This window comes from Taurulus bubalis (genome assembly GCF_910589615.1).
Source record: "Taurulus bubalis genome assembly, chromosome: 2".
NCBI classification, from domain to species: Eukaryota; Metazoa; Chordata; class Actinopteri; order Perciformes; family Cottidae; genus Taurulus; species Taurulus bubalis.
The window spans coordinates 28,883,328-28,909,499 of NC_136590.1; the positions used below are offsets into that span (position 1 = coordinate 28,883,328).

At 41.5% G+C, this 26,172-nt stretch overlaps 1 protein-coding gene across 1 annotated transcript in view; it reads left to right on the plus strand.

Annotated features, from left to right (window-relative positions):
• Positions 1 to 1,445: 1,445 nt before the first annotated feature.
• stk10 (serine/threonine kinase 10) overlaps positions 1,446 to 26,172 on the plus strand; it is a gene marked incomplete at its 5' end in the record, with an annotated part of 40,925 nt that continues 16,198 nt past the window's right edge. Inside the window, 7 exons of the mRNA XM_079237367.1 lie at positions 1,446 to 1,604; positions 11,904 to 12,068; positions 17,500 to 17,548; positions 18,317 to 18,466; positions 21,259 to 21,331; positions 22,815 to 23,009; positions 23,612 to 23,693. Coding sequence (XP_079093493.1) covers positions 1,446 to 1,604; positions 11,904 to 12,068; positions 17,500 to 17,548; positions 18,317 to 18,466; positions 21,259 to 21,331; positions 22,815 to 23,009; positions 23,612 to 23,693 — 873 coding nt within the window. The remainder of the gene's footprint in view (positions 1,605 to 11,903; positions 12,069 to 17,499; positions 17,549 to 18,316; positions 18,467 to 21,258; positions 21,332 to 22,814; positions 23,010 to 23,611; positions 23,694 to 26,172) is intronic.

A 26,172-nucleotide genomic window follows, 5' to 3' on the forward strand; every position in this document is an offset into this window, starting at 1 on the left:
ACAGCAGACATTTTGACTTGTGATTTAGAAAAAGCATGATAATGTAACTAATAACATTAGGAATAGCTTTTAACTGTGACAGCAAGTCAGCATGCACGATACCAGAACCATGACACTGTAACATCAAATGGAGTTATGATATCATTCAATTTAGTATTTACACTTTTCAAATGTGTTCAGTTGACAAAATTACTGTAAATCAGGTAGTTCCTCGTCTGACTGCTTTGTGTCACTCAAAAGAAGACTGTGTCTCAGTACTTCTACTCAAACGTATTTAAGTAAAATCTTGACATACGTGTACACCACTTGAGTATTTCCTTTTCTGTTGCTTTATACTTCTACTTTACTACATCTCATTGGGACATATTACACTTTTTACTTGATGCAGAAGCATAGCGTATACTAATCTTGGATCTTCCCAGTGGACAAAGTATCTAAAATTGGTTCCACATTAACGACCTACAACATTGAAATAGTTTTTACATATTTGTTAGTGATAACAGAATAATGTAATATTCTGGAATTACACTTTTTCAATCCAGTATTTTTAGATCATGGTATTTGCACTTTTACTGAAGTAAAGTCTCTGTGGACTTCTTCCACCACTGCTCTCACTTTCTGTCGTTTTGCACACGCTCAACAGGTCCAAGTTCACTGAGCTAAATGCGCCACTAGAAGGCGCTATGTTACTGCCTGCACAGGTGAAGAAGAGCAACGTTAATTTAGCCAGAATAAAGTTTGAACATTGCAAATACATGATGATTAAACAACTACTGATAATGGCGTTTAAGACTTTCAGAACACGGAACCTGTAACAATGTATCACCCAAAGTCTGAGTCCCGTATTTGTTGTGAAACACAAAGCCAAACGATAGAAATTACAGTGATGCGGTTTGATGTGAAAAAGCAGCAAACTGGGTTCGTAATAAAACCAATGGCACTTGAAGTGTGGCAGCAGCTTTGTGGACGGCACAGCTGTTCCAGAGGACACCCGCAGCGCCAACCCGGACATGAAGTCCTCTTGCCTCATCGGCGCGCTGGTGACGGCCGCTTGTTCCTTAAAAGAAACTACATTTCCATGACGGCAGTGGGAGTGGTTGTTGAGTATCGACGGCGGGGCGTTTTCGCACGGTTAGAAAGCAACAAGTGGCTCCGGCGGGCTGTCAGGCTGGGCGGTTACTCTATCGTGTTTTCCAGCGGCAGGTGGTCACCGCGCGTCCAGCAGCTCTGTGAATGGGATTATGACCGCGGAGCCTTCAGAGAACCTGGTCGTCAGGGACGGAGTAGAGTAACTTCTTTCAACTTGCTCAGTTTTCATTTACGCGGACAGTGAATATTGATAAAAAAAAAAAAATCTAATTGACGGGCACGTGCGTAATGCTCTCGGTGTAGAGCATTTTAATACTTTTTCCTTTTTTTTAATTAATGTTGTTGCATTGTAAATAATGGCATTCGCAAGATTCAGCAGGATACTCCGGCTGCCTTCTCTTGACATCAAAAAGAAAGTCAAGCAGTATGAGCACGTTCATCGGGACATCAATCCGAACGATCTATGGGAAATTCTTGGCGAACTGGGCGACGGCGCGTTTGGAAAAGTCTACAAGGTGAGTGCGATGCCAAAGACCCGAGGCAGTGACGCCCATACCTGCGGACCGATGAACCCCGTTTGTAGCTCCTAATCATCTCAAACGTCATCGATAACTTGCTCACCTGTATCAATCTGTTATGACAGAAAATATCTTGAATACTGACGTGTTTAAATAATCTGATTCCAAAGTCACTCATGTTTTCCAAGAAATATTGTTGGTTTGTCTGTGAAATATTGTAAATTATAAAATAGCTGACTTTACTTTTGTTCCTATTGTTCATAACAATAGGAACACCCCACCCTGTTTACTCCTCGTTCTTAGCATCTATTTCACATTGTAGAGGCACGAACAGCTTCCCATCACCTGTGGATGCTTAGACCTCCTAGCATTGCTGATGATTATGACTAATATGATGATTTCATTATGTGGTTCAGAGTTCCACTGTGAAACACACTTCGGTCATCCCCGTGCTGTAGCTTTGGGTGTCACAGAACAGTTTTCTTCTGGATGAAATATTGTTCCATGTCAGTCAAGTATTGTTCACATCCTCATGCTGAGATCCACTACATCTTCTGTTTGAATCCCTTTTGTTTTGTTTTGGAGTCGTTTGTTGAAGTAACTTGTTTTTCTCTCTTCCAAACAATCATAGTTTTCGTAAAAGATACTTTTCTTGTGATTTTTCCGGGTGAAACGTCTGCAGTACAGAAGGTTCATAAAAAACATCCGACTATGCAGCCCTTACTGTGAGTCCAGCCTGAAGCAGCCACGGGTACAGTGAAACCACCCTTCATTAGTTCTGTCCAGTCCTCTCCCAGCAGCAGCACTTTTGGCTCGGAGACATTATTTAATCTGAATCTGTTAGCGTGGTCAGTCCCCTCTGTGAAGTATGGCACAGGCACTCTGTGTCTGCACTGGCCAAAGGAGCACAGTAAGCGTCTTTGACACAGCTGGAGCCTCAGTGGAAGAAGTGATGCCTTACCAGAGGTCTGCACTTAACAGAAAATGTCGTAGAGGACTCCACCTTATTTCGGTATTTTGCTTTTACTGGATAACATGGTAAATGAAACTGGGAGCACATACATTGGCAGAAGAGTGTCAGTGGACTGGTCACTTGTATGCACTGAATTGAAAAGAAAATAGTTAAATCTTGCTTATAGCCACAGGTCTGAATATTATATAATTTGTCCAATAATGTATCTTTTGAGCAGAACGAGCATGTGAGGAGTCCTATGGAGAGTCTTTTGACGATGAAGAAAAAATAAGTGAAAACAAACACTGCTTTGAGTGTGCTTCTAGGAAGCTAAGGGACTGACTGGACTCAAGGTGATTTTAAGCTTGAAGAGTACACGGGGACTCTTTGCATTTTACAGTGTGGCGGTATACACCGTTCAAACTAAGGCACCGGTGATGTATGGCTTATCGTCGTGTTGAACATGATTCCACTTGAATAACTTGCAAGCTTTCTGACATGTTTCGTGTCCCCACTATAGTTTCCCTTTCTTGTGCAAATGTCAAGCCTCTGCCTTGGCTTCTGTTTCCTCTCCTTGAGTGGGTTGGAGGAGGACAGCACCACACCTGCAGCTGTCAGATGGAGGGGAGGCGGGCAGAGTGGGAGCAGATGATGGCCAAGAGAGGAAACCGTGGGACTGCGTCAGGGGGGGACAACTTCCTGTCCCAGCTCCCGAACATCAGACTAATCGGCTTGTCTGTGGGAGGGAAACGATCTCAAGTGGTGAATCGCACATGTTTTTCCGTTGTTAAAGTCTGCGATAGAGCAGACGTGAAGATGGCGGGGGATGGCGGTATCTCCGTCACAAGTGAAATCAGCTGTTTATCAGATGGTTAGGGGCATGCAAAAAATGTAAAACTGTTGGATCTGTTACAGACAGCAGAAGAGCAATAAGTATTGTCTCTTCTTGAGACTACAGAGTGCTCCTGTCTAACTGACTCTGGTTGATGTCCCTATTGGGAGAATAACAACTCACTTAGTTGCGTATGGGGAGTGTTAAGGATGAATCCTGTCGTGTTGTGCGTGTGTTTTTATATCGCTGGATTGCAATCCATCCCTCGGTTATCAAATGCATTCTGCTTTATTTCCAGAGTCTATCCTGTCAGAGCCACTGTGGTTTCCTACTGTTGATAGTCCGCTGCATGTTGAATGTGACAGGAATAACAATACTTTCTCTAAATGTATCTGATCTTTGGCTCTTTTTTTGGGGGGGGGGTAAGGGGGTAAAGTTATTCCCAAGAATTTGAGATTGTTCTTTGGTTTAACTGCTGGACATTGTGTTGTTTTCTTTAAAGGCTCACATATTGCACAATGCATCCACAAAGAAGTTAATTTGCAAGAAAGAGTGAAACACACCAAAAATAAAGATTTAACGTGCATGAAAAAACAACGTTCTCGCCGCAAATGTTTTTAACGAAGCATCTTAACACATAATGTGACAGATTAAACAAACCAAATGCAGAGCATTCCTTTTTTAAATGTGAGGTCATGGTGCAAGAGCCTCATAGAAGGAAACACAAGCAAGCTGTTCTCTTTGTCACACGGTTGCAGTTTAACTCTTCACTATCAGTGTGATGGTGTCAGACAACACAGAAAGACTTGTTTAACTCGTCTTCGCAGTGCACTGTTTGCAGTTTTAGGTAATTGCTGACTGACTGATGATTGGTTCAGTCCAGTTGGTACAGTTCAGAAATGTTGCTTCCCCCTGACACGGTTTACTGAGAATATTTAGTACTTGTGTCATGAATGGTCTGCCAACAACTTTTTAACCTTGCTAAAGGCAGCTGGAGTTTGGCCTCAAGTGCAATTAGTGGTACTTTTAGATTCAAATTTGCAGTTTGATTGAATTGCATTTCTCATGTTTGATGCCCTTTTTGGTGCAAATCCTTGAGACGGTACTGCCTCGACATGTTGCACAATGTTGTACACCCCAACCTTTGCCTTCCTGTAGATTCTTCATTGTCATCATAACCACTTAAGTCCCTCATACCTCATGTCATAGCAAGAGAATGTCTCACTTCCTGTCCACCCGATGTCTCATAGGATGCTTTCTTTGTTTTTCGACGCTCTTATCAGTCTGTGCATGCTCGCCACTGTTGGAGAGTGTGTGTGTGTGTGTGTGTGTGTGTGTGTGTGTGTGTGTGTGTGTGTGTGTGTGTGTGTGTGTGTGTGTGTGTGTGTGTGTCTGCAACTGAAGCATGAAACAGAGGAGTTGTATGGTTCCCCTCACTAATTAATGGGCCACGTGCCGCTGAGCCCATTGCCCTGCTGCCGCTGGCAAGATGTTTCCATAGACACGAGCAGGTTGTAAGGTTACGCTCCGTCAAATTTCCATTGTGGGGTGAAAACTATAGTGCATCTTATCCCTACTGGTGTGTGATGTAAACTTGCACTGCTCGAGAGGACTTAGCCAAGTATTGCATTACTCTTGAACACGATGAACAGATGAACATCAATGTGGCTTATGTACACAATCACAACATGGGGAAAACACATGGTATATTTTATTTTTTTGAGTTATTGGAGTGAAAAGTGTAAGCTGCAAATGGTATGGTGTTGTCAAGGAAAAGAAGCCCTTTCTTGATACAATGTTTCCAAAGGACAAGCCGATAGTTTAGATAGCCAATCCCCTTGGATTTAGGGCACAGTGTGTTTCTCTTTTTTATGACATTATCTTTTGTCAGTATTTTGAAACCTGACATTTGAAAAAAAACTAATTCCTACACACAATGTTTGAATAATGGGACTTGTCAGTTTTCTTGGGCCCTGCGCTGACTTGCATTTGACAGATGGTGGAACGAGTGAAAGGCTGTGGAGGAACCACTTTACACATGATCGTCCTCCCCAGACAAGTGAAAGAGAAACCCACTGGGTGTCCTCACTGAGGGGGAGGGGGCACAGGTTGCAACATCTTCTGTGGCTTTCCTTTGCAACGTCTTAATTTAGAACATGGCAATGCCCCGGAGACGTATGTAGGAGTGCCTTTAGTGAGACCATCGTTGGACTCGGAGTCTAATCTGGGGGTCTTATCTCGGGGACCAGATGGGCCCACAGCGACTGATAGGAACTTTGTCGAGTGGGCGTGGGCGCAGCAAGCTGGGAGTCGTCGCGCCGACTTTGTAACTGGCACTTGCAGAGAGCCTCTTCTGCGTGAAGAAGCATGACATGCAAGAAGCAGAAAAACCCACTTACAGCCATTCACCTCTACTTACACTCAGAGAATTGGATCTTTTGTCTTGACATTATCATTCCACTGTCCCATTTTTAATTTCCTCTCTGTTTGAATTGCACATTGTAACTGCCATTCACTTGAAGTGATTTCAGATCAGTTCTAGATAGTTACACTTGTATTTAGTACTTACTGTATGCTGTAGTCAGGATGTGGATCTCATCTATCATGAAACTCATGCTGTTGAATCTCTGATTCATACATATTCTCATTCTTTTAAGACTAAGACTCCTTGAAGAAAGCCGTGTGAGCGTGGGTTGTTTGTGGCATCATCAGGATTTCCTGCCTCACTGACCTGCTTTGTACCGTCTCTTCAAGCTTTTGAACATGGGACGTTTTGCAATGTTGATCTAAAACTTTCACATCCTGTCAAGAGTCAGTGCTCTGTCTTGGGGTGTTAAGTTTGAACTTCACTTGGTTATGAGCTTCACGCCCGTGCATAAATTCACAATGAGCGGGTTGTGTGAGAGGCGGAGAAAGATAGAAGCCACAGACGCATGCAATGATTTGATTCCTTTGTCTCGTTTTGAGGCAAGGGTTAGCCACAAAGTGAGATATGAAGTTGACATTTCTACTCTACTATATTTCAACCCTAAAACAGCCTTTTCAGTCAGTCATTTAGGAGAAAACACCATGTTGCCATACAAATATTGTGACATCATGTTTAGCCAGGCATCCATATGCAAGAATGCATGCTTTGCCGCCACCAGTGTGCATCTTTGCCTATGAAACTATTTTTTAATATTTTTTCCCCACTGGTATAGCGCTGATACATTTTACACTGTAAAATTAGTATTTTAGAAACTATCAAAACTGAGGGGCAGGTCTTGTCATGTCTATTGGTATTGATAGAAACTTTTACATTTTGATAAATGTTCTTATTATAATTTAGACCATATTTACAACAGGGTCGGTGTATTATGTTGAGTATCCGGGTCATGATCTCTGGAAAAATACATTGCTGTCTTTTTTTATTTGGGGCACTTTGAGCAACAGAAGCCGAGTGCTATATAGTCATATTATATGCAAGAGAAGGCAGACATCTCTACAGACAATATCTCCAAAACCAGGCTACTCGCACCAAAGAAATTAATGAATGTAGATTGATAAACTTCAGGACTTTTTCAGCCCTGGGTACTATCTGCAGGATTCCCTCACAAGATTCATACATCCCCAGCAAACTAAACAGACAAGTGGTCTTTTAGTAAATTAATCAAACTAAGAACTATTATTATCTTTAATTACGTTCTCCTTTATGTGGACAAGTGTTCTCACTATTCCACTTCTCTGATACAGTTGTTATCGAACCTCTCCAAAAGAACACTTTGTAGATTCAATTTCTGCTGTAAAACCAATCCGTAGCTGGTCAAACGGGCTTCGTTTGTGCACCTTGTTCATCAAAATAAGACATCATCACCTCCACAGGCATCTGCTGTCAGAGGTGAGGTTTTATAAGCTGCTGTTATTATGTAGGAGCTGAGAACCACATTCCTGTTCGCAGACACAAGGGGAGAACCTTCAGAGGAAGGCCGGGTTACAGGTTTATGACTGGGCAAAGGTCTAATATACACACATTCCCCTGAAGGGACCTGTGTGTGTTTGTGTGTGTAGAAAGTAGAACACTGTATACAAGCTGAAAATGCACATCAGCATGTTGTATGTTCATTCAACCTGGAGGTGACTGACCCCAGGGAAAGTTACCAGTTTCAAGAGGTCATCCGGTCCATTCCCTATATGATTAACTGTTCCTTATTGTTTTCAGCCTGCAGTCTAAATGGGCAAAGACTCCTTAACATGTGTTTTGTAAAAATGAAAAATATATATAATTCAGGTTATTTTGAGGCTTGAAGTTGTAACTCACTGCAGGCGTTTGTTCCATTTTGAGTGGGATTTGGCGCTGTGCTTTTAAGCCAACACCCACAGTAATCATTAATGTCTCAGTCAACACTAGGGATGGGTATCGTTTGGGTTTTTTTCGATACCGGTGCTAAACCGATTTCTTTTAAAACGATACCGGTGCCTGAACTGATAATTTTTTTATTGCCAAGGCAATTTTTTTTCTTCAAATTGAACAATATTATTAACTGTTTAAAGTATACTATAGATATAAATAAATAAATAAGTACATACAAAACACACTTCAAACTACAGCTTCAAACCTTTTAACTTCAAAAAATAATATTTAAATCGGCTCAGGCACCGGAAGCACCGAAATCTGCGTTGCTTTTCGGTCCGGTAGGTACCGGACGTGTTGGAATATGGCACCGGTTCTCGGTACCCAACCCTAGTCAACACAGACACAGTATTAAACATTATTACTCCCAGCTTGATAAAAATTGAAAAGGCTGTGTGCGCTGAATGCTAAATGAGACACACACACACACACACACACACACACACACACACACACACACACACACACACACACACACACACACACACACACACACACACACACACACTTTTATGCAAGTGTGTTTGCTTAGTCTGCCAGTACATACAGTGTGTTTGTATGCTCACACATGGGTCAGTAACATCTGCTTTTTCTAAAGCTCTTGTTGAGCAGCAGCCGGTGAGCTTCTCGGTCATGGGTTGTGGTCTTCAGACAGACTGTTACTGAAAACAGATGGATACATTCATGTGACGGATGAGGGCTAATATAGAGGCAGGGATGACAGACGTATTTGGCGAGGGAGACAAAAGGACGTGCAGCGTGGCAGATGATGAATTGTGAGAGAGGAGGTGAGAGAGGTGTGCCGTACATATGCCTCAGTAAGAGGATTAAAAACGGGATGAAAAGAGTTGAATCAGACTTGTGTATATGGTGAAATATGCATGCAAATAAACTGATGGATGAGCATCATGAGAGTTAAAAAAAAAAAAGAAAGGGCAACGGATGCTCAAAAATTGAATTGTCGGTACAAATATCAAATATATAGCAGATGCTTGAAAGTTACAATTTGTTGAAGGGCTTGAGTGTTACTGTCTGTTTTTCTGCCAGGTTGGGTCCTTTTTTAAGTAATCCTTTTGCACTTAACCCACATGAAAGCCAAGTCACTAATGAACGGCCAGGCAGCGAGCAAGCGAGACGAAGCAGAAACGAGCCCCTCTGATCTCCATGGAAACCAGACCCCAAACAAAGCCAGAGACTGTTGTTGTCCTTTGGAGGAGAGTTGGAGAGAGTGAAGAGTTAGTGGATTAGGAGCAGCGAAGCATAGTTCCCTCTTGGAATGGATACAGCAGCGAACTGTTTGCCTACTTCTTCAGTGCTGTGGTTGTTATTATGTAACAATAATATTATCAATCTGTATAACTTGGTGACATCAGCAACTCGTCCACCCTCTAAAGATGGAATTATGCTGCATGTTTGTGAACGAGGCCTTTTTGTTATATTTTATGAACAACTTGTCGGGTGTTGACTTTTCCTTTTCTATTTTAATTTCTGGCTCCCCGACCAATCAACGTGGCGTTAACTTTTTGAAGGTGTGACTGTGCACTCTTGCTCCTCGACCTTTACCTATGGCATCATGTGCAGCTTTGCAAAAATGCTCAACATGCAGTATCCTTTCCAATTATTGGTTGTCCAGAAATGAATGCTAAATATCTGGAGAGATGCTTTATTGCTGAAAGGTGGGAGTGCTTTGTCCGGATGTGAAGTAAGGTCAACAGTCTCTGAACTAAGTACCAAAATCACAGAAAGGTTGAAGAAATTAACCTTTTAATTTCACTAATCTGACATGACGGAACTCTGTCTGGAGATCTGCTGCTGGTCTTTTCAAGGTTGCTTAGATGCCTTGCCTGCAATTATTTCTCTTGAGTGTACATACCGAACAACGCACATCCGTATACACACACTTGTGTATTGATGTCACGCTTGCTTGTAGGAAGTCAGGAGGTCCCATGTGGGGCACAATGAGGCATTTCAGTGTAATTTCCTCTCTATGCAGTGTGTACATTTGGTAAGATGCACATAAACAAACATTCATGTTTGCATACAACACTTGAGGACTCTTGACGTAATGCATTCCCCGAGCCACGCAAAAAAAAAGGCACCACAAAATATTCACCCGGCTCGGTTCTCTCAGTGTACCCTCTTTGTCCACTCCCCCAACCATCTGAAGGCCAGAGGCACATTCCTCAGCTGTGATCCCACTTGTGTGTGTGTGTGTGTGTGTGTGTGTGTGTGTGTGTGTGTGTGTGTGTGTGTGTGTGTGTGTGTGTGTGTGTGTGTGTGTGTGTGTGTGTGTGTGTGTGTGAGAGAAGTCTGGTCAGGAGGTTGGTTGGTAAAAAAAATTATAATTCAGAATATGTTTATATATCTGTCCACTAATGCTGAACATGACAAAAAGTTGATCACATCTGTGCACACACACGGATCTCTTTTGACGTCTTGATTCATACGTTTTCTGTGAGACCAGTGTTTCACTGCAAAACGCCCCCAGACACAACATTACAATACTCCTACTTGTTCAGCTATACAGTAAGTCAGCCATCATTCCATTGGTCTGTAAATATGACACACAAGGAGAGTCTAGAGAGGAGGAAATCATGAGGACGCCTTCTTTGTTTGGTAGAGATGGACCAGACGGTAGAGAGAGGTCTGGGACAGATAACATGGCAGCTTTTAATATAGCTAGTCTTGTTACAATAAACGTTGGCAGTGTTTGGCAGAGAACTCGAACAAGCATACAGTCAGTGCACATACAGTACCAGTGGGTCTGTGGCAACTTCTGCTGGAAGTCAGACCCCCAGGCAGTGAGTTTGTCGAGGCTGACTGTGTTGGTACAGGAGCCAATAGCAGAGAGCTGAGACGTTGGCAGAGGAGTGAAAGTGTCCGGTGTCTCCATGTTTACTGCCGAGGCTTGTTAACTGTATGACTGATGATTCGATGGCAGGAGGAGACCTCCTGTTGACTCACACTGTGGGGGAAGTTCGGATTCTCTGGAGCTCTGTTTGACAAACGCACATAGTCACGGCGAACGGGAATGAGGTGTGTGTGTGTGTGTGTGTGTGTGTGTGTGTGTGTGTGTGTGTGTGTGTGTGTGTGTGTGTGTGTGTGTGTGTGTGTGGCGAGCCTGTTCTGTTTATTCAGATGTTTTTTCCCACAGGCCCTGTAAAAGTGTGGAGGCATCAGACCCCCGGCGGGCTGTTTAGTGTGTTGTGCTTCTCCAGGTCACCGGGTGGACACGTGCACATCCATCCACTGTTTCACTCTGTGACATGTCTGTGTCGAGGTCTCTTTTCTCATTACCACCTTTCACACTCCCTCACACAGTAACTTCCACCTGATCGCTTGCAACCTGTGAATTAACCTTTTCTTGAGTCACACCATATGATCTGACAATGTTGGAGGCTCCCAACAACAACAACAACAACAATAAGAATAACAATAACAACAAACGTTGCGGCATGGATCACTGCCTAATTTTTCAACTTTATTCTGAGACTTTATGTACACTGAGTGTGGTCACGTCTGCAGGCTCTTATTAATGTCGCTTTTACACACACAACTCCATCAGTCTACTTTCACAACGTTCTCTCTCTTACGCATGGATGGACATGTGTTTGGCGCCTTGTGCCTCACTCTGAGTCACCTTTATGGGTTGCATGTTTTGATGCAGCACTGAACGATCTACTCATGTTTACGTTCGCTTCCCTTTTATTACTAAGAATATCTTGGAATTCAATGCCGGTGTGAGTGTGTCTTAATTTAGCCACACTTAACGGCTTTTGTGGTTCCTCTTTTTACCCCAGTTGCTCAGGGAGGGTGTGGAGTTTCCTTTCCTGTGTTGCCTCTAAATGTTCTTGTGTTGCCTCTAAATGTTACACATGTCAACATCTTAATTGCTGTACTGCGTTTCTCTTCTTTGGCTTCAACTGGGCCAGAAGAGTCTGGCTGGCAGAGTGATGCAAGTTTTCTTTGGAAGTTTAATTAACAATTTTTCTTACAGATTGATATCGTTAGTTTGATGTATTAGATTTTCCACCCTTTTTCACCTGGCACATGAAGAAAATGCATGCAGAAATGAATCAGGCATGTAGAGTTGACTGTTGTTCTGTTTCTCCATCTCTTCAGGCCAGGAACAAGGAGACGGGGGCTCTGGCTGCAGCCAAAGTGATCGAGACAAAATGTGAGGAGGAGCTGGAGGACTACATCGTTGAGATTGACATCCTGGCTAAATGTGACCACCGCTACATTGTCAAGCTGCTTGATGCATTTTACCATGACAACAAACTGTGGGTAGGTGTCACAGGAATCTGGTGAAGACTAGCTTCAAGTGTAAAAAAACCACAGACTTCTACACCCTTCTTTTTTCTGCCTTACCGTCACCTTCTCTCAGCTGGACACTATTATGCAAGTAAAATATATATATAAAATGTCCACATCCCTGTGCTTTCACATTTTAGCGCTTAAATTAAAACAAAGAGGTAAAAACCAAATTGACAGACAGAGTTCGGGATAAATAGTACTTGAATAGACAGTGTGCTGCCATGCTGGAACACTGTGGTGAAGGCTGCTGTTATATTAGACTTAGGCATTGTGTACCAAATGAGCCTTATCTGCTGTCCACGCTGTTGCCTTCCTCACAAGATGTATCCTTGTCACTGTGTTGAGGAGTTTCTGTGTCCAACCACTAAGTTTTCTTTGCAGTCTTTCCACGCAGCGCCACAACGCACAAACTTTAACGGTCAGCAGGGAAGTAGAAAAACAAACCTCTTAACCATGTATGTTGGCAGGCTCGTTTGCATCATCTGTGACTGCCTTGTTGTTTTATTGCAACAGAATCTCATCCAGAGTATATTTATTCTACATATGTAAGCTCTGGTGAATAGTTAAGATAAGAAAAGAGGATTGCTCAAATGGGGGTTGTCATCCCCCCCCCAGGGTGACATAATGTGTCAGAAATGACCCGATCCTCACCCTGACGTTAGCAAGAATGGAGATCAATTTCAATTTTGTGTTTTCTGCTCTCGAGTTATTTTCCCCCTCTACACTCGCTCACTGGGTCAAGTCAACTCCCTCTGTAATCTCCCAGTCTATCTGGCCAAGAAAAGTAATGGTGACCTCATGCTGGGGCACGACCTTGAATATCTGAGGAATTACAAGGCAGCGTTAAGACTAAAGATAGTTGTGTTGTGTTTTCCATCCCTTTACTTGTCTATATCTTTAATAGATATACAGTTTAGATGTAACCGTTTTGGGGGTTTTCTAGTAGTCTCTCTTATTTAGTTATTAAAACAATAGTAAAAGTACATTGTTAAAGTTGATATATGTACTGGATTGGACAACACACATGGTTTCAATGGTAACAGCAGGTTCGGTTCACTATTACAGTGAACATTCCTTGAGCACCTACTTTGTCAGAAATACAACAGAAGAGCCACTTGTGTTTCTGTATACAGCTCAGCCAAACACACTCATTGTTCGGATGAAGGAGTCAATAATAATTGCAACCATTGATCTGAATTCATGCCATGCACATATAATTACAAACCATGAATAGTTTCCTGTGGCTGCTTTACAATTAAAGTAGTAGCGGGTTTTTTTTTAATCACACTGCAACTACCGAAGATAGCTACTATATCGCAAGATAATTATTAGAAGCAGATACATTGATTGGCTATTGCAAAGAAAAAATAAATGCTGGAAATTAATCATATCAAAAACGGGTTTAGAATTTATGAAAATCTTGGATTATAATCAGCATAACATGACAAACATTGCAAACTCCAGGAATGCTTAAAATTACAACACAAATGTCACATTCCCGAAACCCGACAAACCATCTATATGACCCGTCTCTGACTCCACACACATAGCTATGCCACACCACCAGAGCAGAACTCGTTGTGGTTGTGTTGGCCACAGCTGGGATTCCTGAGTTTGGAAGGTGAATGTCCTCTATCAGTCAAAGCTGGCCTGTGAGACTTTGTTTGTGCTGATAAGTCAAATGTACAAACATCCCTTCCTACAGCATTAACACAGTATGCTTCCTGTGTGTGGCTTCAGTGTGTCAGCTTTTACTTCACTATCACTTCCAAGCTGTGCTCGGGACACTAATGTCTCTTTTTATTTTAAGATATTAGACATACTCTCAATCTCTGTATAATCTGTTATTCAACCTGTATTTTAAGAGCGAGCAACCAACTTATCTGGGTTAGTATAGAAACTCAAAGCCAAAACGGACATCTGACCAGCAGAAGAAGAATTATATAAAACATGACAAAGTGAACAAGCTCTGCACTTCATTGCTCTGAGTTTGTGTGCTGGCCTCAGGATCTCAACAATTAGCCCAGTGGTTGGCGGTCAGGCCTCAGTAACCTCCGGTTGGGTGGACCGGGCAGGGGTGAGATGATGAATTCCAGTACTGACCCACCCGTTCTGCTTTCTACTGAGAAAGAGAGGGATAGAGGAAGAACGAAAGAGACAGAGAGACAGCGAGAGAAGGACTGCTTGTTCCCGTTCAGGAACAATCTGGAGGGGCAGCCAGGCCTCACAGCGTGAGAAAAAGAGGGCCTTTAACATGGGGACAAGACTGCTGACATCAGCACACCAGAGCAGAACGAACGGAGAAGGGGAAAAGGAAGGGATGTTAAACGGACTATAAACACAGAACTTACACACATCCTTTAAAAATATAGTTAAGCCTGCCTGATTTAAGGGTTGGTTTACCCAAGTGACAAAACAACCCATTGTCTCAGTGGTGTCTGTTTTCTTTTGAGATATTCCTTCCTGTGATTTATGCTGCCACCCAAATACTAATGGAATTAACGGGACTATTTCTCTGGTGGAAAGTGTCTGGAAAAAGAATCTCTGCATTGTCAGGAGTAGTAGTAGTATGGATTTAGATTTGACTCATCAACTTTTTAAAAAGCTGTCTGCCTGCCTGTAATCTTGGGGAATCAGAGTAGCAATCCAGCAGAAATGTCTAATAAAGTATTTGTAGTATCACAGTAAGTGTGTGCGCGCTACATTTAGGGATGTTTTAGACTGAAGATGGATTCATGTTCTGTAGCCCATTAAATGCACTGTGAACATGTTAGACAGTGTAATGTTGATTGGTGTTTCTAGACGCAAGATTTGTTGTATACTTTTGTCAATATTTGCAAACGGTGAGGTCTACATAATGTCACTGGCTGTGGTTGCTAGGAGATCTTTTGATGACACTGGAAAGCATATTGATAGTCAACATGTGCCCTTTTTTTGGCACTGCCTCATACACGGATCGCTGAAGCATTCATGGAGTAACAAAGGTCCACTGTGTCGGTGTGATTCAGATTTTATATACTCGTATTTCCTTCTTTATTCGATACTGCCGTTTCCAAGGAGGTCATTGCTTGCAAATGGCCTTTTACATCCTTTAGTCTTCTGACAAAATGAGGTGGGAAATCATTGTGAAAGTACAGAGCTGTGAATTGCAGGAACACTGCAATGTCAGCAGGGCCTGCGCCATTTATTTTAAAGCCATTTGTGTCCAATTTGTTTCAGTTTGCTTCAAATTAAAAATTGTGTATGGGGGAGTCTGGCCCTGTGCGTGTGGGAGACAGTCAAAGCTTGTGCTTGCATGCGTGTTCAGCCCATAGTAGGTATGTTTTGCATGTAGCTTGACCAGTCGGGGCACATTCTTCCCTGCAGCACAACACGTCATCCAGAATTGTTTCAGGCAGGGAGAGATTCTGGCTGACAGAAACACAAGCCAGTTGCTTCTGACACAGTAGTGTAATTTACAGCTGTTTAGGTTGGGTAGTACAGTGTGTTACTACTCATTTAATTTAGTGGGGTGGTTTTTAAATAGAGGAGAATTAGAAATAAGGTGTGTTTGGTTAGCAGAGAGCAGGAATATGAAAATGGTTCGTGCTGAAATATGTAATTAACCTCACTCTGGGGAGCGCTTTAAAACTAGATTATTTTGTCAGTATTTAAACAGCACTGCAGGGAGAAATAGTTAAACACATTTTAACAATCAAAATGTACACTTCTTGTGCGTCTCCAATTGACCATTTCTGCACAAATTCAAAGCTCAAGTTAAATTGGTCCAGGTAATTTAAAAAGGTCTTCTTACTGTAAAGCAATCGGGTACTATATGAACTACTGACTGATGTATTTTTGTAGTAGATGTTGATCAAACATAAATAACATCACTTAAAAAAAAAATGTTTTAATAGAACTTGAGTCATGCCTTTTGGTTAAACAGGTCAAACACGGAGGGCTGACCCTTGTGATACAGTAAGGAGATATAAAGGGTGCAAGCTGTGATGGAGAGTGAGTAACACACAAGCTTCTCTGCTGTTCGTTATTTAAAGAGATGTTGACGAAATTAAACGTACTTAATGACAGGTGACAAAACTAATGGGTTTGTCAATCCAAACTTCACAAAAGAACATCGTTTCACCTGGAGAGCTGCATGCCAGGCTTGACATTACTGTGTGTGTGTGTGTGTGTGTGTGTGTGTGTGTGTGTGTGTGTGTGTGTGTGTGTGTGTGTGTGTGTGTGTGTGTGTGTGTGTGTGTGTGTGTGTGTGTGTGTGAGTGTGGAGGTATGCAGATTGTCTTAGTCATCTGTACCTAGGCTGTTTGCACCTTTTGTACTTAATAATTATTTGTCTGCCATGAAACTCCACACCCTGTGCAGTACCAGGTTGACACTTTGACAGTAGAATGACATCACGCAGCAGGTTTGCTATAAACGCCACCGAGGATTGATTTTCTTTTTAGAATCTCAAGATCAACTGCTCTGCACAGGGATGTTATGACATCCTGTGGTGCCTTTTATTTTTCTTTGGTCCCACTTTTTTAGAATGAAACCTGTAGAGGTTTTTCCTCACAGGCATGTAGTGTCAGAGAGAGGCTAACTATGTAAGGAGAGGAAATTAAATTGTTGGAAGTTGCTGTTTGCCAACAAGACACCATTTAGGGAGCGTGTTCTCTGAATATTTTCTATCTCTTTCTTTCTTTCTTTTTTTCTTTCTTTCTTTCTTTCTTTCTGTGTGTGTGTTTTACTTCACTGCAGAACTGGTATTTAAGTGTGCGCCAGACAGTTCATCACACACTTAAGTCTCAATCCAGCTGTCCACTTTTCAAAGTGTTTGTATTTTAGTACTTTCACCACAGCTGTCAAAGAGTGTTTGACTGTAGGGCAACACAAAAAAAAATGTAGGGACTAATAGTCATAGACTGGGAAATTGCACTATCAATTTGAGTTTAACTTTTGCACTCATCATCGTTGGCTGAGTGTTATGCTTACGGTATTAATGAATTTGAGCTCCTTTAACTGCCACACTTCATTTAAGGTTTTACATAGTTACTCTCAAGTTAAGTGCCAAACTGTTAAGGTCCATCAGTGCTGAATGTTTCCAGCCACAGAATCTCAAACAATTCATTAACAGTTTTGAAAAACATTTGGAATTTGCATAACAGTGAAAGTGATGCATTTATTTAAATATATATATATATATATATATATATATATATATATATATATATATATATATATATATATATATATATATATATATATATATATATTAAAAGATGGTTATGTGATAATTGTGTTGGTGGTGATCTGTTCTGCCTGTTAATATATAAATCCAAGTCAACAGCTCTCAAGTTTATATTTGTACTGTATATTCATAAAGCTGGGTCAAATTTCATCTCTCCACTTCATTCGCCAGATCCTGATCGAGTTCTGCCCTGGAGGCGCTGTGGATGCCATAATGCTCGGTAGGCCTCTCTTTTTGCTCTCTATATGTTTTTCATAAGCACTCCATCTTCCTCCCTGTCACGAGAGTCGAGTTCCACACCTGCGGCGGTGCTGGGACTACGCCCGTCCCTTCAGCAGTGACTTTAAGGAAGTGGAGAGACATGATACAAGGTCAAAGATGTGCTGCCAATCCACGCTATTCTTTTAAGGCTCCAGTCCGTACATCGAAGCATCACGGCATGTTTATTTTCCATTGGGGAAAAATATAGAGAATAATCATTTATCAAAAGGCCGTTCCGAACATGATCGTGTACATTCTTCCCCAGTCTGGCATTGGGCGATCTAGAAAGCAGTCAGACATATTGAAGTCCTCCGCTGTGGGAAAACCCCCTGGTCTGTTTTCACTGGGTGATCCATATCCTCATAACCGTCTGTACCCCCACTGCAGCTAAGCAAACACAGACACTGTAGTCTGCAGGGCTGGACGAGCTTGGATGTATGAAAGCTTCTCTGATCTGGGATTACCCCCCCTGCAACACTATCTGAGAGACTTCAGTGATATCATCACAGGTTTACCTGTTTCTGTTTATTCTTGGCGGAGTTCACACACTAAATCAGCCCTCAAGACTTAATGAATGAATGTGGAATCTGCGAGGCGTGCAAAATGGGTTTTGAACCCTCTCAGCAAATTTTATCAACTCGCCCTAGCATTCTGCTCTCTCTCTCTCTCCCCTGCTAACATATTTAACCCCTCCATCTCCTGCCTCTGCCTATCCTGCCCTTATCAGAGTTGGATCGTGGGCTGACGGAGCCACAGATTAAGGTGGTTTGTCGCGAGATGCTGGAAGCTCTGGATTACCTCCACAGAATGAAGATCATCCACAGAGACCTGAAAGCTGGTAACATCCTCCTCATGCTGGATGGGGACATCAAACTGGGTGAGGGTCTAGATGTTTATACCTCAGAATATTGCTAGTTGTAGCTGCTTGTACACAGAACTGGTAAACAGAATTAGCTTCAGCATTCCTAGAAAGCAAAATGTATTGACCTTCGGCCGTTATTCATTACCACGTGCCATTTTCTCCAAGTTTACACATGTACACAGGTGTACAAAGTCCCAAAAATGCAATACGGTATGTTCAAAGAGTAACAGAAGATGTTTAAACAATGACATTGAAACTTGTAAGGCCCGGAGTAATCAGTCTCTACTAGTGATGGCGAGATGAAGCTTCCTGAAGCATTGAAGCTTTCCATCCAATTGGTTCGCTCATGTACCGAAGCTTCATGGAGCTTCATTTGCTCTACTGCGCCACCAAGTGGACAATAGATGTAAAACAGGCAGAGTGATCATAACGACACCATGACTTTGGTGTGTGAAGCTTTAAATGGAATAAATTATGTTTGTGACGCCAATACATCAATTATTAACTTATTAATATTGTGTCTATCTTTATGATATATTGGCGGGGTCAAAATCAAAGCTCGAAACAAATTGGGAGAGGGTTGTGATGTGACTGTGGGTCAGTGGTTAGAATATCTGACTTTCAGTCAGAGGATCGGTGTTTCAAGCCTCAGCTCCGCTTGTTGATGTGTCCAATTGTTTTAAATTAAAAATAAGAACTTTTCCACTGTGCTGGGCTTTTTGAGACTATTTCGCCTGCTTTATAAAATACCCTTTCACAGGCACACATGAAGCTGGGTACAGAGAGGAAGGGGGGAAATCCATTGAGTTTCTCTGCCTCTTATATTTCAAATCGCACGGCAAACCCACAAACTATTTTCTCAATCAGTCACGTGGTACGGCCGGCTCGCGAGGCTTCGAACGTCACCGCATACGTCATCGACACAAGCCTCGATACGCGCTTCACCAAAATCTATCTGGATTACTCGACACGCGCATCGAAGCCTCGACACGAAAGGACACATCACTAGTCTCTACCATCCCATCATTTACCAAGAAACCATTTGACTGTCAAAATGATGGGAGTGGAACAAATTCTTAGATAAACCACATGTTCCCATTGCACATTATAGGTTTTCTCTGGAACTTCTCTGTTGTTTCGTTGGCTTACATGCATGTGGCTGAGGTATATGGGCTGCACACACACACATACACACACTTTCATTTATTGTCTCTTTTGAAGTGTGCTTTACATACTTCACATTGCACAGCTGAAGTTGTGGATCCAACCCATTGGCAATCATTTTTTGGGATTAGAGCAGTTTCCAGGAAAAGGAAAATTGTGTCTAAATGGCAGCCTAACATATGGAGACTCGTACATACAACTTTTAACAAAATAAATAAATGGGTCTCTTTTGACTGCATGATGTTCTACTTTCTTTGACTCTATGATTTTGCACTCCGTAATAATAAAATAATCTTTTTAAAATAATCTTTTAAATCTTTTATGCAGGTAACTATTACCTGCATAGAGCATAATATTCTGCTGATGATTTCTTTACAAAACTGGCGGCTTTTTTTAGTTAGACCTGCATCTCTTGTTGAAGTCTATTTCCACTGCCTTACATGCCTCCCTAAGACATAATCACTGGGAGTTGCCTCTTTAAACTCATTAAGTTATGGCACATGACTCATTTACAGTTCCCAAACTTATCTAATTACATGCTGAGTCAAACAAGTTTGCAATAATCAGCCCCTGAGGCTAATGCTATGCATCCAGCTATGATACAAGGCATTTAACACCATCTTCTTCCATGCAGGACAGCTTGTTGCAACTGTTCATGCTGCTTTATCAATGCAATGATCAATAATAAAGGCAAATCGGTATAAAAAAGGCAACTTAAAAAATGTACTCATGATTTGAAATATAACCTATATTTTTCTATTTAAAATGATTAAGATCAAATCAATGAACTCTTGTCATGTTTGTTGGGGTTTTCCACTGAAACACCTGTTACTGGCCACTCATGTATTTATTGACTGTGAGTGGGGCATTATGGGAGCCTTTAGGTATTTGCGTATAGTCACAATAATGCTTCTAGAGAGATTACTCGAGGGAACATAGTGTAGCTAAACTCAGTGATACAGAAGGTTTTACAGCAGCTTTTGACAGAATGTACTGAAGTGTATTTTACCTCCGGGTTTATAATGCCAACCCTTATTGGTGTGATTCTTTCTAAATAGGTGACCATCCTTCAGGATATTAATGTGTTTAACTGTTTTTAAATGTGCAATAACCACGCTAATGCTATTTGTTGCAGTCTAACCTTTTAGAGAAAGAATGTTTACTTCATACAAAGACAGTCTAACATTATATATTTGACTGGAAAGTCAAAGATATTTGAATTGTAGTCTTCAGAAACCAAGACAGTCACTTAAGTCCCCGTAATAGAACATGGCAGTTTGTAATTGAAGCAGCAGCTGGCTGCCTTGTGAGGAAAGGCCTATGCCAAGTGCTCAACCCTGGGCATGCCACACGTAATATTCTTACTGGCAGAGGAAAAAAAACCTGTTCAGCTAAAGTGAAAACAACACCCCTGTAATCTCAGGGTCTTGTCAGGAAATGGGGGCAGCTCATTTGCTATACATTCAGTGATTCTGGCTTTGTGTCTCAATGTCATGACAGTTTTACAATCTACAAACCATTTGTCAACTACAAAGGGAGAAAAAGAATGTTTTACTTTTAGTGCCTCTTAAATGCTTCCGGTGAACTTCTTTCAACTATCTCGCCTCATCTTGTTTTTTTCTGGTCTCTCTTCATTCTTTCAGCTGATTTTGGCGTATCCGCGAAAAACACCAAAACCTTACAAAGAAGAGATTCTTTCATTGGAACGCCATACTGGTGAGTAAAACATGACTCTACATCAGAGTACCACAGAGGGAAAAGACTATGCATGGATTCAAACTTCTGTTTTATTCTCTTAATCAAGATATTCCATCACATTGATCCAACATCCTCCAAATCCAAACAGTCCTACTGTCTGCAATGTCCTAATATATTTCCCATACAGCAAAATCTCTACTACGTGAGCTTTATGAGCAGAGGTCTATGGCTTTTTGCGAAGAAATTTCCTGCCACCCACAAGACTTCCATAACACTTGAAAGAGTACACACACAGAACGCTGCAGGGATGACGTATTTTTGGAGGGTGGAGGATTTTGCATTAAATAAACTAGGTGGTTGTGTCTGCTTAAATCTCTTAAACTTGTGTTAACCACCAATGCTGACTTATTTCCAGGTTTTAGGACGTACTCCTGCAGCACTCTATTCAACCCAACACCTCAGCGCAGTGCTTTCATGTTGTTTTTCTCTCTCCTCTATACCTGAACAAATTGGAAAGATTCCCTTTGAAATCCCCACAGCGAACCTTGTTCCACTGTTTTCCCAGTTAACCATTGACTCCAACAGATTACCATCCATCAGGAATACACACATGCCCTAATTTTTCACAATCCTGAAAATATTCTTGTGACAGGGTTGTTGTTGATACTTTTTTTCCTTGAATGCACTGCTTTGTAAAGTCAACAAAAGCGCATATTTCTTTCTTTGCACTTGAGAACATTAAAGATCTTGGGGGTTAGAGAGCAATTCTGCGGCTGGTTAGCAAACACACGCTGATTGGAGAAGTGTGCTCGATGTTGACGCCTGCAAAATAGTGAATAAGAGAGAGGAGGACCACTCCTTATCCACTAGACGTAATCAGCTGTTAGTCATTCTCTGTCGCTGCTCAGATAAACAATATTGTAAATACCACAGTTGTATCTTTATGATATTATGAAACTATTGGATCATGTTGGGACTGTTATTTTATATAGCTGTTTTGACATTGCGAAACATTTTTACAACATGATAGTTAAAACCTTAACCAGTTACTTATTAGTTTTGTCACTTGATGCGTTGCAGTTTCTGCTTGTATGTAAGACCTATGAACTGCCTCTAAAGTTCAGTAATCCCACATTGATACTTTCCTTTTTTTTATTTTTTATTTTTTTTTACTCTGAACAAATATATCTGCTTCACTTTTTAATACCCTCTTGTAAACACATTTCACCAAGACAGGTTTGCATACTGTATATTGTATGCATTAACACATACACATTAACACAGACAAGTTAATTATATACTAAGTGGTATATGCTCGTGGAGAAAACTTCCCTCTATAGCTTGACTATTCCTATTAGGCATGTTTTAAGGACAAATGTGTAAATAATTGTGCAGTATGCCTTCACTTGTTAGCATTCAAGTTAAATTGAGGATGCAGTGTCCTACACCATGTAAATGGTCGCAATATATATTATAATAATATTTAACATTTATTTCTCAGGATGGCCCCAGAGGTGGTAATGTGTGAGACCATGAAGGATGCTCCATACGACTACAAGGCTGATGTCTGGTCTCTAGGAATCACTCTGATTGAGCTCGCCCAGATTGAACCCCCGCACCACGAGCTCAACCCCATGAGGGTGCTGTTGAAGATCGCCAAATCAGAGCCTCCCACCCTGGAGCAGCCGTACAAATGGTGAGGATCCATTAAAAATGAATCTGAACTAGCTGCTGTACATGTGTCATTAAGTGTATCATATAATGCATGCAATGAAGGGAAACCAGGAAATTTGAGTAAAATATAGATGAAGGCATAGATTATGACTCATGGAACAGGGCTATTATTTTTATTTATTTCTAGATTTTACTGCGTTATGTTTTTCATTCTACTACCACATTTTTGTACATTCTGTGTCCTGTAATTTAGACACTCTATGCATCACATCATCCTCCCCCTTCCTGCCTGCAGCCCATTTAGCCATTTCCACAACTATCGCAACTACTCAGGATTTACGCGAGTGCCAAAGTACATTTTTCATTTGGGAGTCTGGGTGTTCCATAGCAGCACATTTAGTTCTACACAAATCAGTTGCTGAAAGGGATGGGGAGCCCACTAATCATTCCTCTTGAATGCTTTCTTTTACAAAGCACAGCTGTGCACTAAAATGACCCACATGTACCAACATCACATGTCTGGGAAAAGTTTTGTTGAAATGTTTTGTTATGTTGTAGTTATTCCTCCCCTCCTTCATACCTCTTGTTTTTTTACTAATATGTTTGTCTTGTATTCCCTCAAAGGTCACAGGAGTTTAAAGATTTCCTGAAGAAAGCTTTGGACAAGAACCCAGAGACTCGTCCGACTGTATCACAACTCGCAGAGGTAGGCCCTGATGCAATGTGCACTCTTAACACAGCGAATGTTACACAATGCTGCACTTTGATATATGATGGAATATTGTCCTTACGCTGTCCTTATCTTGCACCGACACACAAATACAGGGCCTTTTTAATCTTCTATATTAAGACCTGAATGGAGTGATCTATGCCAGGGAAATGTGCTGTGCCGTGGAGGGCACTGGAATGCGAGTGGGAAGGGAATAGAAGGCGGTGTACAAGAGTGGGGATGGGAGAAGGAGAAGGATGGCATAACAAGTTAAGTGAAAGAACAAAGCTTAAAAAAAAGCTGAAGAAAGAGAAATTAACATTCAGGGCCATAATTTGTGTTCACGTTTGAAGAACATTGTTAAAACACCTTCATCTTAAGGACAATGGAGGTTTTTGTGCCAAAGAATTAGGAATGCTCAGATATTTTGAATGAGAGGCTGACAACTGTAAACCATAATATCTGAGGATGAATTCGGACAAAAGTTTTTCGAAGTACGGAGCAAGAAAAATGAGAGAAACAGGGAACAGGGTGTGGATTAAAGCACGAGCAGAGTGTCTATTAAAATTCAGAGCCACAGTTTCCTGTCTATGTCCCACAGCTGAGGGAATGCCAGCAATTTACATTCCCACCCTCAGCCAATAGTATGTCTGGAGTACCCTGAGCTCGCCACCTCTGGCAAATTATAGAAAGGCAGAGATGAAAATCTTTGCCCCGAGCCCACTGGGAATTTTGCATGTGCTCTCCAGCGGGAGGTGGGTGGGAAGAGACGGGCGCGGTCCGTCTTTTGGTGCCGTGCTGGAGGTTTTAGATGTTTATCATGCCTGCTACTCCTAACGGCTGTCAGATAGTATTTACTGTAGATAGTTGTGCAATGATGGCATTCAATTCAGTTTACTGGAAGTTACCATCAGTCTATGTGACAAGTGTTTGGTCAGACTTTGTTATTCGTCGGAGTGTATGGATATGAAAAACAGATGTATATGTAATGAATCATATTGAAGGAGTGTATGTGTTAAACTGTGTGAGGTGTGTGCGCAGCTGACAAGAGAGGAAGTACAAGAAGAAAATTCATAAAGTCTTTGTCATCAGGCATTTCTAAAATGGTATTCATTTGAAAAAGATTTGCACCTCTTGCCTTGTGTCTGTCCCGCACGTGTGCCTGTTAAAAAAAAATTATACTCAACAACACGACATAGTATCAGTCACTGTGGCTGGCGGGAGGCCATCTGGATGACTTGTACTCATTACGCTGAATATAGCTTCTCTTCCCAGGTAGTTTCTCATGGCCAGGATTTTCTACAGTGTTTTTTTTGGAGTAGCTTCCATTCATTCATCATATTGGATGCTTTTCTGTTTCTGATGTCTGTATGCCGGGAGTATCTGACACACTTCTCCAGTGGGGTGCAGGAGAGTGTTGGAGGGTGTGAGGTGAAAGGGACAGGTGACTGACTGTGTTTAAAAACAACAGGAAGTTGGTTATCGTAGGTTGGCCCGCCGATTTGATTCTTCTTGATGTCATCTTAAGTCGAGCCTGGATAGACATCATACATATATTCTGAGGTACTTATACTTTCAAAGGTTATCATCATCTCCAATGCTTAAAAATCATAGAAGAAATACCCTTATAACTCCAGAACTTGCCCAAGAATGTTTTGGAGTTTTCACGTATCAAAGTAATCTTGCAATAGTTAGATGTGCATTGATGGTTACATTGCAAACAGGAACTGCTATTATCTCATTTGTGAGGTATGTGCATTATTAGGAGCAGGGGATTTATTTTCAGATATTTCAAAATTTGGGCAAATAAAGTCAAAATGACTACTTGTCTAACCAGACCTTGCCCCAAACGTAACCTAATTATAACCTTTAAAGCAAGTCTTAACCTCTGAACCAGCCTTTTATGAAGTAAAGAATGACTAACGTGCCCACACTTTCCCAAAAATGTGCTCACTCAGGGTCCAAAACTTAAATGTATACTCACAAAAACAGAAGTTTAACCACACACACACACTCACAGGTAATTCTGCCTTCATGGGCTGCATGAAGGCAGCATTACCTTCCTCTAGTCCCCTAATGTGCCATATTGTTCACATGTAACCTTTTCACGCCTAGTCAAGCATGTAAGACGCAAAATCACAGGCCTCTTTGGGTCCAAAAGCAACATGAAACCTAAAAGAGAGGACACAGGCTCCACTGAGCCACATCTTAATCCATAATGTCAGTAAAGAAAACAAAGCTAGATTTAACAGGGCATAAATATCACACCCTTTGCCATCTTTTTCTCTTTGATAGGTCTCAAGGAAGCTGTGTTTAGCTTGAGCATGGGAGGTCTGAGTTCACTTGTTACAATAAACGGTTGGAGGCTGAAATCTCAAACTAGTGTAGGTTTTCTAATGGTGCCAGAGGGGAAAGTCATGTGTTTTACTAAAAGGTGTAGGCTTTGATCAGTAGTGGATACTGGACAAAAAAACGT